Source organism: Lipotes vexillifer, unplaced genomic scaffold, assembly GCF_000442215.2.
Source record: "Lipotes vexillifer unplaced genomic scaffold, Lipotes_vexillifer_v1.1 scaffold1094, whole genome shotgun sequence".
NCBI lineage: Eukaryota > Metazoa > Chordata > Mammalia > Artiodactyla > Lipotidae > Lipotes > Lipotes vexillifer.
In genome coordinates this window covers 4,761,740-4,781,120 of record NW_006792775.1, presented here as the reverse complement: position 1 = coordinate 4,781,120, position 19,381 = coordinate 4,761,740, and the positions used below count along the sequence as shown (strand labels likewise).

Below are 19,381 nucleotides of genomic sequence, written 5' to 3'. Positions count from 1 at the left end.
TCTCCCTCTCTCTCTCTCTCTCCCTCACGCACACACACACACACACACACACACACACACACACACACAGAGAAAATCACAAAATACATGAGAAAAAAAGCCATAATGAGTGAAAGATCGAGAGAAGAAACAAACACCAGAATCAGATAAGCAAAGACTTTAATATTAGAATTATAAGCTATAGAATATAAATTATTTATTATTCTAAAATATAAAAGAAGGGATCAAAAGTATAAGTAAGGAACAAGAGACTATAAAAAATGACCATCCAGAATTGACCTTATACTCCACAGAATTCTGGTTAATTCATTCTAGTTAATTAATTAAGCCAATTAACCAGAGGCAGAGGCAAAGGCCATTTGAAGAAGCAATATTGGAGACTACCCAATCTATGATTAAAATCTTGATTTAGATTTGATTAGGGTGAAAAATTAGATAGTATAACTGTTCCCAACAAGTCCCACCCAGTATCTCAGCAAAAATTTAGTTGGAATGGAAGATGCTTAAAAAATTGAGTTTGGATTTGTTTAAAGTCGATACATGAAAGGGCTAATTAAAACTGCCATGGAAAAACCCTATACTCATAACATAAAGCCAATTCCTTCCTTCAGCGTGCTCGTGAAAGAGAAGAGCCCTTTCTCCACTCCACTGCAGAGGGTTCCTTCTCACTCTATGAAATTATTGTCCAAAGGTTCAGAATTTAACACATGTCACTGCCTGTATCAAAAAACATCCTGATACAAAAGTGGGTTACAATCAGTGTTTTAATAACCTACTCATGATGCAGTAAATCAATGTTTAAAATGCATAAAAATTATTAAGAAAATCATTTCCCACAGTGATGGAAAGGTAGACATGAACTACTTATAAAATCTTAAAATCAATTTTTAATAATCGATAAATTTTCAATAAAATAATCACAAAACATTTATCTACCTTTTAAGTAAGTTTACATCAACACCATTTTAATTATACAGATTAACTTTATCATTTAAAAATAATTCTCAGCTTTTTATGGCTAATGCAACAACAGCAACAAAAGGTTGGAGCACATGATTTCAGGTTTCCAGCATAATCAGCAAAGGCACGACAAAGGGCGGCTCTAGCAAAGGGGGTGAGTGCAGAGTGGGCCTCTCCTCTCCCACAGCAAGAAGGCAATAGATAATCTTTCCAGACGTGGAAGCAAACTTCAGAAAGCCTGAAAACAGAAGTCACTAAAATGGTAGCTTCTAGGGAGGAGTCCAGAGAGTGGGGAGAGGTGGAGCAGGGTACTAAGACTTTCCATCATGATCAGATATAGTCACTGATTTTTACCCACGTGTATGTATCACTTTGATTTCTAAAAAACACAATAGGGGGCTTCCCTGGTGGCGCAGTGGTTGAGAGTCCGCCTGCCGATGCAGAGGACACGGGTTCGTGCCCCGGTCCAGGAAGATCCCACGTGCCGCGGAGCTGCTGGGCCCGTGAGCCATGGCCGCTGAGCCTGCGCGTCCGGAGCCTGTGCTCCGCAGCTGGAGAGGCCACAACAGTGAGAGGCCCGCGTACCGCAAAAAAACAAAACAAAACAAAACAAAAAAATACAATAATGTGGTTTTCTCTTTATTAATGGCCAATTAGTAATAATCATTCTTAACCTTTATCCAGGAGAGACTCCCAAATAAAGTAGGACAAATGCAGTCCAAGAAAATTAGATTCCATTGCCTTGAACGTGTTTTAGCCGCGGGGAGTAAAAAGCTAAAGGAAGCCGGTGGTGATGCTTGCTAGCGAAGCAGTGAAGCCTGCTAGTGCAGCAGGCAACGGCGAAGCCACCGCTGACTTGCTCCAGTGCGAGTGCCTGTGGCACCCTGCGAGACAGGGTGGTGTTGCCGCCAGCACCAGTTCACGGGTCTCTCCAAGAAGCTCCGCGGGGGTACATTTGCCCATTCCTTGGCCTTTCCAAAAGCAGTATTTCCAGAGATAACTGGTTTCTCAGTGACAGACTGATACCAACCAAACCGCGATGCACTGCTCAGAATGCTGTGTGTTAATTTATGGTGGAAATAACAACCCCTCCGGTGCCCATAACGTTTGCAGCCTCTACCCAGGGCCCCCTGCTCCTCGGGATGGAGCTACTGAGGAAGCTAAACGGCGGCACTGAGTGTGGTAACAGAGGCACAGAGTCACGGGGCACAACGGGAGGGTGCAAGCACCCCGGCACACGGCACACAGCACGTCTCTGGAGAAGGCCGCACCCGTGGCCCCCTGCAACACTGCCTCCCTTCCCTGGACAGCACTGGAAACGCTCTGAGCCTCCTTTTCCTTTTGTTCCAGTGCTGAGCCCCCTTGTGATGATAAATTCTTTCTTTAGTGTGTCAGTCACGGATTAATCTGGAAAGCTGCCTCTAGGCAGGAAGCTCTTTCTTGGGCTTTTCCATTATGAGGTAATCAATAAGTTAAAACCTTCCTGGAGACTCATCTCCACGTCCTTAAGAGTTACCTCATTCTGTCCCCGGTCATAGTGTACACCTTGCTCTAGGCTTCATGGGTTATTCACGGGCTCCCCAGTCGCCAACCAGCCAGCAGCTTGGCAGCCCCTGTCCACTGGAAGCCGTGCCCACCCCCGGCTCTGTCCACTCTAGACTCTACCACCTCGTCCTCCACCGCATCAGAAGTTCCTCTGGGCCGGCCACTCCGGCTCGACAGTGTCGTGTGGTCCGGGCTTTGCCCTCTGCTCTCCTTCCTCCTCACCCAGCTGCATTTTTAGAGCTCCTGATCAGTGGTCTCATGGCGTTTCCAACGTTCAGACAGGTACAGGCCTCGCATTCACAGACTAAACCAATGACGACTCAGTATTCACATACAGTCAACATGAGACTTTTCCTCCGTTTTTTCTCGTGAGCCAAGTCTCCTGGACGTCTGGACTCTCAGCCACGTCTGCAAACCCATGTCACTGTCCCGTCACTGGGGCTCTCACTGACTTCAGCATCAGCTCTGCCACGGAAATTCACGTGGAGATGGTGGTTAGGGCTGTTAGACATCGGGCGGGGCGGCATCTCCCCTTCCATCACGTAACAAAGCTAGGCAGGCACTCGGGGCAGAAAGCAGCAGCCCAGAGCAGAGGCAAAGAGCGGCAGACCACCCCAGTGAGAGTCTCCACGTGACAGGGTGGGGACGGGGGCTCGAGTGCACGGTGCCGTCAGTCGGGGTGGCCGGTCCACTTCCTTATTTCAGCCACACCATCCACCCCGGCCCATGATTCTGCTTCACGACCTGCCCTACCACGCCGCTGAGCGAGCCTCCAGGGAGCTGGCATCCCTGGGGGAGAATGTTTCTAAGAGGAATTCAATATAGAGTAAACCAATTCATCAAACTTTTAAAAACTAGGAGGTGGAAATATTACAGTTAATGCTCAACAAGGATGCCCTGTTTAGCACTTGTCTGGGGGGCTAGACAATGTAAACCAAAATCCAAGAAAATCACACCACTTGAGGTCCTTTCCTAGGTTAGTTGGTCAAGATAACACCAAAAGACCCCAACCAGGTTTATGCAGAAAGTGTGGCTTCTTGTTGCTCTGGTTTACAAGGAGCGTCAGGACCCAGCTGTTGAGTCCTAACTGTAACCTATACGCTACTAGCCATTCAGGTCTGTCTGGACTCTGCTCCACTTACTGATTTCTAAACGACCTTATTTCTATTTAATAATGAAGGATTTGTGATTACTTACCATTTCAGACACTGTGATTTGGTACAGTTACATGGCTTTTTAGACTTTGTGTCCCATGAGCTAACAGTTACTCTATAAAGATTAAAAAAGAAAATGTATTCAGATCGTTACTCTTTAAAAAGAGAATTAGCTAAGCACCTGGTGTTTTTGAACGAATACTGAAAATCTCAACACCAGAGAGTTACAGGTGTTATTTATCGGTGCCTGATCATGAGGGGGCGTGGCACGCATATTCACACGTGGGGAAGCGTGCCTGGCCAGGTCCAGCTGCACGTCCAGGGACCCTATCGCTGTCTGCTCCCTAAGAAGCCTTCCCCGAGTTTCTTCCACTGATCTGTTTAAACCTCTACTGTGTGTGGCTCCCCACACCAAATAGCTCTTTTTATTTTTATTTTCTGTATTTTCCAAAATCAGAAGAACACTAATGAAAAGTATGAATTAAAGACTGACAGATAAACGACTGTTCGCATTGTTAGAGCTGTCCAACTAGTATTACCGCCAGTATCAAAGCGTGTTTTGCATGTCTCATGTGGGCATTGGGGACCTCCCTCCTCACCGCTCCTTTGGGGATTAGCCTAGAAGCCATCTCCAAGGGCAAAGGAGGAGGAGAGATGAATGTGCGCTGGATGCTGCTAAACCTGAGAGGCAGCTGTGGGTTAAGAAATTGGGACAAGTTCCCAAGTGCTGCTTTGAAATGTTGCTTCCTGAGGGAACTTGGGATGTTGGCCACGTGAGACGGTGGGTAGATCCTGGGGACGAGAAGGAGCACACGTGCCAAAACCCCGGCTGTGACTGGGGCTCTCCCTCCCTCCCTCCCTCAAGTTCGGCCACCTGCTCCCCGAGCCTGCGTGTGCAGGCTTCGCCTCTGCAACCACTGGCTGCTTCCGGGCAGGGACACATCCTGGTCTCGGGTTTCCTACAGGAGCTACTACAGTACTTGGCACACACAGGGCTTGCTGACAGTCCCCTGTCACCCCACAGAGCACGGGAACTACCCTCGGCCTGTGCTCCGTGCCCTCACAAACACAACTGTCTCCAGTCGGGGCTGAGGTCAGTCCGAGCCTCAGCTCAGCCCACCCTCCCCTCTGCTCTGGCTGCTTCGCTCATCAGGGCTCCGCCACTCTTCTCACCGGCTCTGCTTCTGTTTCGTGACCCCGTCCTCCCTCATTTGAAACGGCAAATGGTAACTGACTCCTGGGTGAGCTGCTAAGTGTTACTTCTTCTGGAGATGTCTCTCGTTTTTAAAATTATGTCCCCATACTATGTCACTGAATGCTGTATTAACTTATTCTTCGTCTAGTCTAGTTCTCTCCTGTAGAGAGACGAGAGTTGCAGCCTTCTACTCTCATGGGTGCCTGGAGGTGGCAGATCTGGCTACACTGCTCCTGGCCCACCCACCCTGGCTCACACATGGGCTGCTCAGGGGAAGGGGACATGTGCACAGACTTCACTGCTCTTGGCCTCAGCCCTGCCTCTAAAATGGGGCACGGGGTGGCCTGGCACGACCTGTCCAGAGGAACCAAAACTCTTCTCTTTAAAAATGAGGTGGAGGTCCATGGAGACACTGCAGTGGTGACCTGCCACAGTTGTGGAAGCAGAGAGGACAATTCACTGAGTACCTACAGTGTCAGGAAGATGCCAACAGGCACTGACTAAGAGATCACCATGTGGCCAGGACCGTCATAAGAGCTTCAGGGGAACACCAAAATATATATATATTTTTAAATTTACGGTGCCTGTTCTAGAGGAATCCACCAAATAATCTGGGACATGAGATGATATACACAATTGAAAAATTAGAGAACAGAAGATATCATATAATCAACTATCAAATTATATGATACTGATTGTAAATGACATAAAATTCAGGGGCAGTTTAACAGAGATGTAAAAACAAAACAAACTGCTTCTGAAAGAAGTAGAACTTGACGTTGACTTTCAAGAGTGTGAAGCTTTTTGTTTTTCAACAAAAGGATGTTTCAGTTGAAATAACAGCTCGAGCAAAGACACCACATCAGGGAGGAGCACAGAGCGCCTGAGGGGACAGTAAAGGGACAGGTTCCTTGTAATGGACTAAGCTGGGAACAAACTCCCAAGGCTCTATAGTAATGTCTGACTTACTCTTTTTGCCAATCTGAAGAGTGAAGGCTTAGAAGAGATGTGGACAAACTCTGCCTCAGAAAAGCCTTATAAATAAACTGTACCACAGCTGAGATATGACCTCATCTTTAAGAAAACATTTCCAGAGAAGCGGACTCTTGCATGTTATAATGTTCATTATGTCACCAAAAAGAAAGGCATCAATGATGTAACGAAATTCACATTAACGCCTGACTGATAATCAGATTATTAAAGCTATGCAGAGTGACAGGACGTGAATTTTTATTCATATGATAAGGTAGTTAATAAGTTAGCCAGTTCACCACCTGTCTCTAAAGAATGACGATTGGGTGAATTCACCCATATGCACTGCTGGCCGTAAGGCCCAAGCTGGCCTGCTTTTACGTCATCTACTGTTTTAGAACGTTTAGACAGTGTTGGGCTGACAGAGTTTCCTTTCTGATGTCTTCAGACCTAGCTTGACCCTCTCATCTCGTGGAAGTTTAAAAAAAAAAAAAAAGCCTAACAAAGAGGTAAAGAGGTCTAGCCAATTAGCTATGGTTGGGAACTCATACAGAATGAAACAGCCAGCAAACAGTTTTCTGACAGCTCCCTCACCACAAATAATAAATTGGTAGAGATTCCAGCACACCGTCAGTACTATGGATGTTGAGATAAAAATCATCTGGCTGATTCAGTGGTGTGACATCAAGTAATTATTTGCAGCAAAAAAATACAAAAACAAAGCTCATGTTGCTCCTGGCACATCATTTACAATAGAAAAATATTTTATGACCTGCATAATTCCTTCACACTAGAGAAGACCTAGTAGAGACTGGGAAGAAGGCAGGGGGAGGGTGGGAAAAAGGAGAAATACACTGCAGCGAAGACTGTGTCCCTCACCACTGCTCCTCTGTGCAAACGTGTATCAGCTACAATACAGAGAAACCTCAAATGGCACTGTAGCTCTGTGAGCGCACACTTGAACTAAAGTGTTAGAAACACCAAATTCCCTCGAATGTGCTAGACACGCTAAAGCACATAGCGGTGCAATACTGTTGGCCAGATGCTCCCAGATTACAAGAAAGATAAAGTGAGTATCTTCCGGATAGGAACGTCCTGGGCACATGGTGTGATACTATGCTGGCAGCATTACACGCCGGCAGAATCCAGAGGCTGCCCACGGAGTTGTTTTGTCCAGAAACATTAAGAGCCGTGATTATAGAACCAATTACAGCGACAGCAACCACACCATCGCTGATCCATGGCGCCAAGAGTGGAGGCAGGAGAAAGGCTCCTATAGTCTTAGTCCATCAAATTGAGCGAGAGTCAGCGACCAGCTCCGCAACCAACAGCTAAGACCGAAGCAGCAAGTCACGTGAGCAACCGACACTCTTCAGCGACGACGCGGAGGTGGAGTGTTGACTGAATCCCAGCAAGTCTCCAGAACTCCACCTAAGCCTCTCACACTGCCCCGGACAACTGTCCTCACACTCAGCAGTGCCACGGTGGAGATGTGCCTGACGGTAGCCACTTCAGGAGCCCGGAGGGTCTAGAGGCTACAGTCTACGTTTCCTAAATTGCCGGCCCTGATTTCTTTCGGGTCCTGAGATGTACATCTGCATTAGGCTGTGTGCCCCAAAACTTCGGAAGGCAGGAAGAGACTGATCTCCATCACCAACGAAAGTGTTCCGTGAACAGAAAGGGCTGCCCCATCTACTAATAGCACATGAATGTTACTCTTTAACTCGACAAAGAGTTTCAACCAGCTTGGTTAGTTTAATTAGTTACAATTATAGACATGACTTTAAAATGGCAAGACGAGGCCCCAGATAAGAGCAGCCACATCCACCTGGAGACCGTGTGCCTCAGCCCCTGCCATTGAACGTGAACTGACACAACAGGGAAGGCAGCGGGCAGAGGCAGCCTTAAAGGCACATAAAGACTGCCGTCGACATTAAGTGACATTAAGTGCCTGCCACACCATTACTTATGTTGATGACAGCAAAAAAGAAACAGAGCAGCTAAGTTTAAATCAATGTGAACTCAAGACAGAGCTAGGAACGGCAGCAAGCCTCTGAAACACTGACAGCGGACGGTGGACGGAGAGTGGAAGCAAATGGAGGTTACAGACCAGTCTTTCCAGCAACCACAAACCAGACATGCACAGCAACACTGTTAGTGCACTGCTGAACATAAACATCATATTTTAGAAGTCATAAAGGTTTGCAGGTAAAGCTAATTTTAAAACTCAGGAAAAAAATCACAAATGTACCCAAGAGCCTCTTAAACTCTTAACATTAAAGTAAGCGACAACTGATTGCTTTTAATCCTTACCCAGCCGAAGTTATTTTTGGTGGTCCTGGAAGAGTTGATCCCAAAGGGAAAGCAGACCCGTTGACCACGGATGGTAAGGCTCCATTATCAAGCTGTGCAAAGTCAAAGGCAAGCATGATTTGAATTAGTATACATTTTGAAAGTTTATTCCTGTCAGCCCCTAGGTACAGATAAAAATGATTCTTTTTCTTCTAGAGGTTTACATCACAATCCCTCTACATTCATCCAGGCCTTATTACCACCATGATTCTGCTAACACCTGAGCAGGTTCTAGCCGAGGCTTTTCAGCAGAAGTGGGAGGAGCCCAGCCCAGTCATCTCACCCCGCCTGACCACAGGATGCCCTGGGGTGAGAAAGCCCTGACTGTGGACAGAGATGGAAATGGGCTATGGATTCTGGGCCAGGCCATCCACAAGCTGGCAAGCAGTACACACAGCTGTCAGTTGGCTGGCCGGCGATATTGCAATGGGCACCTTTTTCACTTTGATGAACTACAAACTGTGAAATAAATTCAACTACAAATTTCTGTAAGCTAAAAATGTTCTTTAATTATTATTATATTCTTAGTACAACACAAGAGATCTTGACGTCTGAAGTCTCATTGGCAACAATTACTTTTTCATGTAGTCATAAAAAATCTTGTAGTCAATTTTAACAAGTTCAAAAGCAATGTCATAATCTCTGCATTATCCATGTCCTTTGCTTTCTCCGTTCTCATTTTCCTTTATATTATCCATTAGCATGGCTCACAGGGAAAGGAAAGGGTAGTAAAATCAACACTGACCTAATTCTCTTCTTATCAGAAGCTTGAAGAAATTTAAAGTGTTGAATAAATTTAGGTTTTGAGATTATTTGTATATATCACAGTTAAACATCTTATCCTTGTCCCTTCCTCCCTGAAAACTTGAAATTTAAAAATAAGCTTTTAAGAAGCATAGTCTTGGAATTCCTTGGCGGTCCAGGGAATTAGAACTTAGAACTCCGCGCTTTCACTGCCGAGGGCCTGGGTTCAATCCCTGGTTGGGGAACTAAGATCCCACAAGCCGTGAGCCCCCCCAAAAAAAAAGAAAGAAAGAAAGAAAGAAAAAGCATGGTCTTGGAAAAACACATTTTATTCATCTTCCTTCTTTTCTCTCTTCTGCCTGTTTTTAAATTGTGTGTAATCCCTGTTGGGGCCTGAAGACACTGAGAAACCGCTCTGGGTCCAACTCCTTCATTACAAATCCGCCCCCCACCCCAAACCCCGAGTCCCACTGAGGAGTCACCCCCAGGACCCGCCCTCTTGGGTCTGGCCGAGAGCTGGGGGGCTCTGCTCTCCTCTCACTCACTTTACTGGAGGGAAGTGTTCACAGGTTACTGCAACTGTTTCCTCTGCAATCACCCAGACACCTAATTCTCCAGGTGGCAGTCCAAAGTTTTGCATTCTTTTGAAGAAAGGATTTCACAGTTCTTGGGGTTGAGACAATTCTTTGCATAAACCAGATACAATTGCTCTTTTTCTCCTTTGCTTATTTAGCCCCAAAGTAAAGCAGAGAAAGAGAGATGTCTTTTCAGTACTACATAAGTGGTAAACCTAGGGCAGCTTTATACTAGAGTCCGTGACTTTCCTCGGCAATGTCGAACTGCCTAGGATGGAAGAAATAAAACCTAAGAGGGTCCTTCCCCGTCACGTCACCTGGGGATCTTGCTAAAATGCAGATTCTGTGTCAGTGAGTCTGGGGTGGAGCCCGAGATCCTGCATTTCTAACAAGCTTCCTGGTGATGCCCACGCTCCTGGTCCACACACCACATGCACTTTGAGTAGCAAAGAGCTGAAGAATATACAGAATTGGGGTTTGGCAAGGAAGCCAGGGGTTCTAGGGTTGCAGCAAATGCATTGCTAAAATAATTACCCCAAGGTCCACACTGGATAAGAGGTCGGGGGAGCCAAAATGAGGTAGGTCTAAACACAGCCAAGGAAAAGAGGGGAGGGGCAGAAAGAGGGAGACTCTGGTCCAAAGGGGCCATTCAGTGCACGAGTGCAGTGGTAGAGAAGCAAGTCCAACGTGTGCCTTGCTGACTGGGGCTGAAACCATTAGCAAAACAAGACCCACGGTGTGGAGGAGGCAAGGAGGTAGAGGCCTACGTGCAGCATCAACAGAGACTTGCATCAGGCGCTCATGGCATCAGGCTGACACTCATCTCCGGCCCTGATTAACTCCTTGCCCCTCCTGGCTAATGGATCATTCGAGAAGTATTTATTTACTCACTCAGCAAATATTTCACTCTATTTATACCCACTGCCTCAGAGATCTCCTCTAGTCTCGGGGCTTTAAACGCCACCTCTGCGCAATGAGCCACAGCAATGAGAAGCCCATGCACCGCAGCGAAGAGTAGCTCCCCGCTCACCGCAACTAGAGAAAGCCCGCGCGCAGCAACAAAGACCCAACGTAGCCAAAATTAAATAATAAATACATTAATTAATTTTAAAAAATACAACCCTAGACTGTCAAAACTGAAAAATTTAAAAAAAACAAGACTTATGGAAAAGAGCACATTTTTCTTATAATTATATTTAATCTATGCATATTATGGTGTAATCATAAAAGCGCTTTAAACTCTTCTTTCTTTTTTTTTTTTGCGGTACGCGGGCCTCTCACTGTTGCGGCCTCTCCCGTTGCAGAGCACAGGCTCCAGACACGCAGGTTCAGGGGCCATGGCTCACGGGCCCAGCCGCTCCGCGGCATGTGGGATCTTCCTGGACCGGGGCACGAACCCGTGTCCCCTGCATCGGCAGGGGAACTCTCAACCACTGCGCCACCAGGGAAGCCCCCTATTGTATTTTTTTTAATTAAAACAATGACTCACTTGTGTAATGAGATTTAAATTTGCTGGTACTGGCAAAAATCTTCCTACTAAAGTAGTCATGGGTTTAGGGACATCTGTAAGGAAGACAATTACAATTAATTGATAGCATATATTGTTCCTCTCCCACTTGCACATGGAAGAAAGTACAAAAATGATCATGTATCTTGAGTTGAACATGTGCAAAGTCATTGACCCTTATCTTGATCCTATTTATGTTCTCTATAAAACCTTTCTGGTCAATGTTTTGGGTTTTTTTGTTGTTTTTACTTATCACACCCTTTTCTTTGTCATCATGCTGCTTCACTCGAACTTCCAGAGATAGCTATGCTAAAAAATGCTGTCAGTGCCCAGGTTCCCAAGCTGTGCGCTAAGGTGCCCTCCAGTGCTGCCCCGAACTCACCAGGGACGCGCTAGGCATGTCACATTTTCGCGGGGAGCACAGCGCCATCTGGAGGACGCCACATGAACTACTTTCAATTTACCTGCACTCTTCTTCAAATGGTTACTAACTAATCAGGATGTAAATACTTATTAGGCTACTGGGACCAAACTACTTAAGACTGGAACCGATAGGTATTTCTTTGGCCTCAGCGTGCCGTGCAAAACAACCCTGAGACACTAAGGTCCCTGTGAAACTCTATGTTTGAGTCAAAGTGGCCGGAGAAATGTGTCTTAGTCTCCTGATTGCCTACCAGCTGAACACATTTCCTGCTCCAGGCTTGTGCATCCTTTGAGTGATGTAACCTTAAGACTTCGGTAACAGAATGCATTTATTTTAAGGAGATATTTAATGTGTGCACAGCAAAACAAAGGAGACTGGGCTGGGGGGCGGTTATGATGACATGACAAGGAAATAGACTTGGAGAGCATTATGCAAATCTTCCTTCTGTAGGTGATCTAAAGGCATTAGGATTTTGTCATGTTCCAGAAGGAAGGGAATTAGGAAAGAACCCTTCTCTGCCTGTAGAGGTGCAGATGCAGCTCTGACCCGCAGGGAACGGAGCCGGAGAAGCCGTGGCTGGTGTGCAGCAAAGTGCTCCTGAAGGTGCTCTGCACCATAGAAAAGTAAATGTCTGAAAGGCATGTTCCCTGTCCCTGGATAAAGAGACCACCAGGATGGAATGGGAATCCCACTCTTTCTTTTTGCACTGGGCTCCAAAGGCCCGTTGATGTGACATTTGGATGTAATACTGATTTAAATTATTGACAAGGTCCGTGAATCATCTGATAATGAGAGGCTCTGGTTAGGCCAAACTTTAGAGTAACGCAATTATGTATACAGTACACATAGGTGCCAAGTTTTCAAGTATTAGTGTCTAACCTTTGTAAACACAATCCTAAAACTGTGTCATTTGGCCTTTCTTTAATCATTCCTAAGTCATTTGATGGTAATCAAGTACTTATAGATCATTTATTACTATCGCACCAGTTTAAAGACGTTTCTGAGTAAATGAATGGCAGATAAATCAGCATTTGATATAGTCATTTCAGAACTCACGGTGATTAAAGCAGGGTGGCAGTTCTCACTGACTACATGAAAACGTTTACATTAAAACATATGCAGTTTTTACCACATCTGAACAGTCAACCCGCCGCCCAATCTGCGAAAGCTTGATGTTTCAACCCAGGTGCCTCTAGCCACAGCACTCATGGGTACAAGCAGTCACCTGGTAGGATCACAAAGCTCTCTGCAACTAGCAGAAGGAGAGGACAGCTATCCAAGAATTTGAGATTGTCAGTACAATGTACATAAATTAATCTCTAAAGATATTTTTTTCTATCCTTAGCTCACTCATATGGGCTATGGGGATTGCCAAATTGCCTCACTGCCAATTTCACTTTTACTCTCTATACAAAGCCAAACATAGTCACTTACCAACTTCCATGTGATATATGACATATTTTTCTATTAATTTACTTTGTACCTGACTGTAGATAATTATTTTGGTCTTGATACTGAGGAACCAAATGAAGTGCTTTTAGTTCTCTTGTGCCACAATTGTCTATACACAGCATTTGTGTACCCCCTTTCAACTGACATAGCACCTAAAATGAAAAATAATGATCAGGTTTCATTTTTCAAAAGATATCCAGTAATATGAACCTAAGTAAACTTAAATCTGAGAACACAGTTTTAATCCAGAATTTAAGTTTTCATGGAGAGCGGTAAACTATAGACATGTTCTCAGTTTCCTACCCTGCAATAACGTGCTCTCTGGAAGTACCACAGGGCAAAACCCTTGGGAAATGTCTTGTGAGATGTGCTTAGTGTGTTAAGAGAAGTTCCTGCTCACGCCTTTCTCTGCGGGTATCTGGCCCTTGAGGTTTAGGGTAGGGAACAGGTGACTGTGAGCCCGAGCTTCCGTCACCTGTCCACGTGCTCTGTGGTCATCGTAAACGGAGAGAGTGTGCCGATCCAGACCCGGCCCCATTCAGGTCCATTGAACTATACGAAGTACTCTGCCCCCCGACTCCATCTCTGTAGCTGACCAGATACTTAGAATAATCGTCAATTTTACGGCAGTTGTTCTTTCCTGCCACATGCACATGTTATTAGTTAACATGTAGGGTGTTTTTAAAATACCCACTTATTTCATTTCCTACAAGTGCGGTTTAGAAAGGTTAACCCTAAGATCACCTAGTTGGGCTCCGACCATAAATACGTCCTCAGTGAGCCGGGTGAGTTGGCCGGTCAACCACACCAGTCAGCCCTGTCCACAGCGAGGCAGCTTGGACATGAAGGTGAGAGAAGTCACTGTTTCTGCTTGCGCATAGCTTCTAATTCTGATGGTAAAACCACAGATACCCAGAGAAGCTATGGCTTCTGCTGTTAGGTTGCCTTTGGGTTTCCTAGACAGGAAAACCCAAATAACCATAAAGGATCAATGTTACCAAAAAAACACACACAGAGCCTACGTTAATGAGGTACTGATCACTGGGTCAAACCTTCAGATCACGCTGATGGTGGGTAAGAGGCCAGCATTCATGATTGGTTGGATTTTATTTGTATGTAGAGGATAAAGTTATAGCCACAGACACACAGGTGCACAAACTGGGGGGAAAGGCTCGGAGTGGACCTTCCAGGCCTGCCTATTGCGCAATTCTGGGCTCTGCCCTGTCCCTCCTGGGAGCCTTCTAACATTACTCAGGAGGCTGGTGGAACTGGAGGAGCTCTCATCCTGCTCACCTGCTCCAGGTGTCCTGGAACAGCTCTGCTCTCAGAACCCATGGGCCTGAGAACCATGGACAGAGGCGAGTACTGGTGTATGCCACAGCTAAGCCAAAGTTTATGACGAGCTCATTTTCAAGTATTTTCTAGTTAAAGTATATGCCTTAGGGTTAAGGCCTCCTTTATCGGAATAAAGAGCTGCTGGGGGGACGGCAGATGTTGGTTCTCCGGGCTCCGCTAAAAGAAAGCTTGGAGCTGGGCTCCCTAGCTCCCCCCACTTCCCAGTCCTCACGACACCGAGACCTGGAGTCCTCAACGTACCACTTACAAGAAGACTATGTAACATCTCTGTTTTCTTATCCATAAAACGTAGATAAAAACAATGCATACCCTACAGAGTTGATAGAGGATTAAATGAAATTACAAACATGCAAAAATATCGCATAAACCACAAACGTTACTGATTACCTATCTTACATGCATGTTAGTTAGTATCAGGAATTTGGAGGCAGGCAGGAAGGAAAGCAGCCTCTGTGCTGCAGCCACAGAACTGGAGCTTCACCATCCCAGCAACATGCCATACCATGCAGTTCAGCCAGCTGCCCCGTTCCTGGGCCAACCGCTGGTCTGCATGGACTGATGTCATTTATGGCTTCTCTCCTCAACAAAGAGAGTGGTGTCCTAATCTTTGTTTGATTTGCTAAGATCAAGTAGAAATGAGAATCTTAGACGTGACAGAAACATTAGAAAGGCTCTAATTATATCCCTCTTTTCATAGATAAGACAACCAAAAATGCTGATACGACAAGTAAACAGAATGAAAAATAATGACTGAAAATATATTACTGCTGACTTAGTAATGGTAAGGGTCAAACATTTGATATAATGTTAGTCAGACACATTTTCTTTGGCATAATTACCATTGGGTTAGAGTCTTTCTTATGAGAGCAGCCAGAGGCATCCTCTGCTTCTTGTGATGTTGGGAACTTGCAACAGGACTCCTGGGCCAGAAGGTTCTGAAAAGTTGCTTCCTCCAGATTGTTACTTGTGATAGTACCACCTGCTTCCTTGATTTCAACCTAAAAAAGCAAACGTTATTTTAGAAATCACATTTTGGACGTTGTACTTTACAGTTGCATAATACAGAAAATTCTTTGTAGAAGTTACTTTGCGGTACGCGGGCCTCCCACCGCCGCGGCCTCTTCCGCCACGGAGCACAGGCTTGGGACGCGCAGGCTCAGCGGCCATGGCTCACGGGCCCAGCCAGCCCGCGGCACGTGGGATCCTCCCGGACCGGGTCACGAACCCGTGCCCCCCGCATCGGCAGGCGGACTCTCAACCACTGCGCCACCAGGGAAGCCCCCTAGAAGTTACATTTTTTAAGTAAAGAGCAGCCTTACCCTTAGTGTCCTCTCTTCCCAACTATTATTCTCTCTCTGGGGCAGCAAGATGGGGTGACAAGTCCTCTGACCAGCCTCACTGGGGATCAAGGACCCCGAGGACAAGGGCCATCTGCCCACGAGGTGTGGAGATGTGATTTTAACGTGGCCCTCTTGCTGCTTCAAAAACACAGTATAAGTAGCTTGAGAAGATTCTGCAGTTGGTCAGCTGCCCCCTGAGCTCCTCGACAGCCCCCTACTCCAAAGGAGCTGGCTGCCTCATGGGACCTTCCTTAAAACCGCGTGAAATAGTGCTCCTCTGTTGTGAAATGGTGCTTCCTCTATGGCCACTTTCGGAGCACACTCATTAGGCTGTATTAATGTTCTAGTCTATCGTTTGGCTTTTTCATCAAGAAGCCTGACATTCTTGCTGATGTTTTAGTAATATTTATATGGTAACTTACAATGTATTTAGAGTAATGTTTATAATTAAATAGTAGTGCTTCCCTAACTGAATGGTTGGACAATAATTAACATGAAAACAGTGAGGGTAGGGAATAACTGCCAACTTTAACTTTGTTTTTAAGCTATCCTCTGCAATGACTCAGTGACACCCCGGCAAAATTACCAAAAATAGGGAGAGATACCAATGATGTTACTGAAAATCAACAGAATTTAAAAAACTAAAAAGTCGATGACTAAAAAAATAATAACCATTAGTGTTTTAAAATCAGGGTGCTTCTTTTTAAGATTTGATAATGTGCGGAGGATTGGGAAGCAGCAGTCAACCTGCACTCACATCATCTCTCCCTCCCCTCCTTAACCTCCACCTGCCCAGACTGCCTATTAGAGAGTACAGGTGAGCTTCCCCAGAGGCCAGGAGGCAGGTCATAAAGTCCTTCAAAGAAGAGTGATTCTATGGCAACTTTCTGAAGACCTCATATAAAATCACAGCACAGACAACTATCTTTCAAAGTGTGGGTGTTGACTCCAAACTTGGAGATCGTCTAACTTAAAATCTGGGATCTAAACAATTAATAGTTTTCATGAACTGCCAAATCCCTTAGCACAGCAGACTAGCATCTAGGTATAAATGTTTCAAAAGACAGAGGAAATTTAGCTATATTTCAAGTTATAACTTTATTTAGATATTTCAAATTTTATAGAAACGTAGAAAGTTTTCAATTTTCCTCTGCTTTCTGCTTTGGGGAATTTGTCATGTACACATCATCAAAGTTTATTTTTATTTTTAAAAATTATTTATTTATTTTGGCTGTGCCGGGTCTTAGTTGCGGCACACGGGATCTTCGTTGTGGCATTGGAACCCTTAGTTTAGGCAGGCATGTGAGATCTAGTTCCCCAAGCATGGATGGAACCCAGGCCCCCTGCATTGGGAGCACGGAGTCTTACCCACTGGACCACCAGGGAAGTCCCACATCATCAAAGTTTAGATTTAACTTATCTTCCTGTAATTAACAAATACTTATACAGTAAATATATCAATTCCTCAGCTCCATGCAACTGATATCTGAACTACTTACAGTATAGTATAATCCTAGTTTTACAGAATAAACAGAGGTCAATATGTGGGAATGAATTTCTAGAAAAAGGAAATTAGCAATTAACCCTGAATATTTACTGAAAAATAATTCCACTCTGTTTAAAAGACAAACATGTCCATGCTAAATCTTTTTCATTTTATTAATGAATTAGGAAATTGTCAATAAAAATTAAAAAAAAAACAAAGAAATATCATCCAAATAGTCTCCCTTATTTTGCTAAAACTGAATTACATTTAAAGAGAATTTACTATTTTAACATGAGCTAGTTCCTTTCCTGCTCTGGTGAATGCTCACTGAGTCCCCTTGGTACAGGAAGGGAGCCGTGCTAGAACCAACAGGCAAAAGGTGCCGGGGCACATGTTTGGTCTGGTAGCAAAATGGAGTGTCTGACATTTCAAGGCATCTGAAAAAGATTCCAAGGAAGACCTCTGCACCAGCTGAAAGCTGGTGGGACTAGGTACGCTCTCTGCTTTCTCTAGGCCTCAGCCTCTCCTCCCCACCTTTCCTGTGCACTAAGGAGCAGTGATTATGCGCAAAGAACACCAGAAAACAAATCTAAGCTCCTGCTGCTACGGCTTATGATATGCAAACAAAGTCAGGCTCCAGCCATCTCAACACCAATTCAAAAATGTTCCACAAAAGCTTAATTTATGACTTACTAAAATGATTTAACAGCTGAGTAATCTAGTTTTCCAAACTAGATCCTTTTGAGGGGCCAGGGCACATTTCCTTACGGATCCTTTGTTTCCTTTAAAAATTGATTTGTTTAGCTTCAGCAAAAACAGAGTGGAAAAGGGGAATTCCCTGGCGGTCCAGTGGTTAGGACTGTGCTTTCACTGCCCAGTGTCCAGGTTCAAAATAAAGAGACAAACAAAGAAAAACAAAGCAGAAAATTGCCAGTAGTTATCCACAGCAGAAGAGGGTAGCTGGCTGACAATTACCATGAATTCATGTAGACTCTGATTTATATTACATATGCTTGAGGAACAACCACTTATTAGCAGAGGGAAGCTCTAACACCTTGATTTCAAGGCTCACCAAACACAAGTACTAACTGTGAGTCCTGGCTGTGAATTACAACCCTTATCAATCTAAAGGGGAAAAAATGTAAAAGCTGAGCACGTGAAGACTCCCACTGCATTTGCTTTCACAGACACTAGGGTTTCTTTCCTAAAGCCGCTTTTAAAACTTTCTAGGGCCTTCCCTGGTGGTCCAGTGGTTAGGGCTCCACGCTTGCACTGTAAAGGGCACAGGTTGGATCCCTGGCTACAGAGCTAAGCTCCCACATGCCTGGCTGCAAAAAAAAAAGGGAAAAAAATCTACTTGTTTCCCTCCTCTTTTGTTGTATGATCTCTGCTGGGTTAGGCCAGGTTTGAACCAGGGACCGAGGACCTAATTCACGTTCAGGTAGAATGGCTTGGCTGGGTGATGCATCTCGCATTTAGCAAGGGATGCGCTCTGTTGGGAATGAGTGAATCCGATCAGGGATGCTACTGACACGAGAAAAATCTTGGTAGAAGCAGGAAGTCTCCCGTCTCCACTAGGGCAGGGGTGCAGGGGGTACTGTGCGACGTGGATCTTACTGGAATCACGCGGACGCCGGGGTGGGCGGCTCCTTCCCTGGCCCAGGCGCCCAGGGGCCCTACGGCAGGACTCCTGTGCGGGGTCAGCAGGGAGGACAGGAAGTAGAGGTTGTAGGCGTGCGGCTGCTGGGCGGCGGGAAGAACGGCGTCTTCCAGGGGATTGAGCTTGGGAAGACTCGGGAACTCCCCGAGCGTTTCCTCATCTCCGTTCTCATCCACCAGCAGCTCCATTTTGACTTTGCCCTTGCAGGCCCCGTCGAGCGGGGCGTTGAAGGCGTGCAGCAGGGGCTCTTTGGGGTTCGCGGAGCCCAGGTACGCGTCTTTGAAGACGTGGAACTCGTCTGCCTCGTGCTTCACCGCCACCGGGGTTTTCAGGGGAAGGTTTTCAGGAACAAACTGACTCTCGGCGCTGAAAAGGTCTGTCACCATCTCGTCCTCGGGGCTGGACATGCCGCCCAGCAGAGGGGCCTCTTCCATGTCCACTGGGGGCACCCGGGCCCCGGGCATCGCCCCGCACCCGGCGCGAGGGGGATCCGGCGGGGACCGCACACCTGCAACGACGCGGCCCAGTCAGGCGGCGGCCCCCACCCGCCCCGGCCGCCGACCCGGGGGGTCCGCCGCTCCTGGGGATCTGACCCGGGGGGGCCCGCCGCTCCCGAGAGGCCGGCCTAAGGGGCCCGTCCCGCCCCCCCGGCGAGGCCG

General features: G+C 46.0%; 1 protein-coding gene across 1 annotated transcript; it reads right to left on the bottom strand.

The window, feature by feature from the left end:
• Window positions 1-8,135: 8,135 nt before the first annotated feature.
• On the bottom strand, window positions 8,136-19,156 carry TESMIN (testis expressed metallothionein like protein). Its single transcript, XM_007465981.1, has 5 exons — window positions 18,680-19,156; window positions 15,076-15,234; window positions 12,912-13,032; window positions 10,987-11,060; window positions 8,136-8,231 (listed from the first exon to the last, which is right to left on the bottom strand). The coding sequence occupies exons 1-5, from the start codon at window positions 19,154-19,156 to the stop codon at window positions 8,136-8,138; spliced, it is 927 nt and encodes a 308-aa protein (XP_007466043.1).
• Window positions 19,157-19,381: the final 225 nt, after the last annotated feature.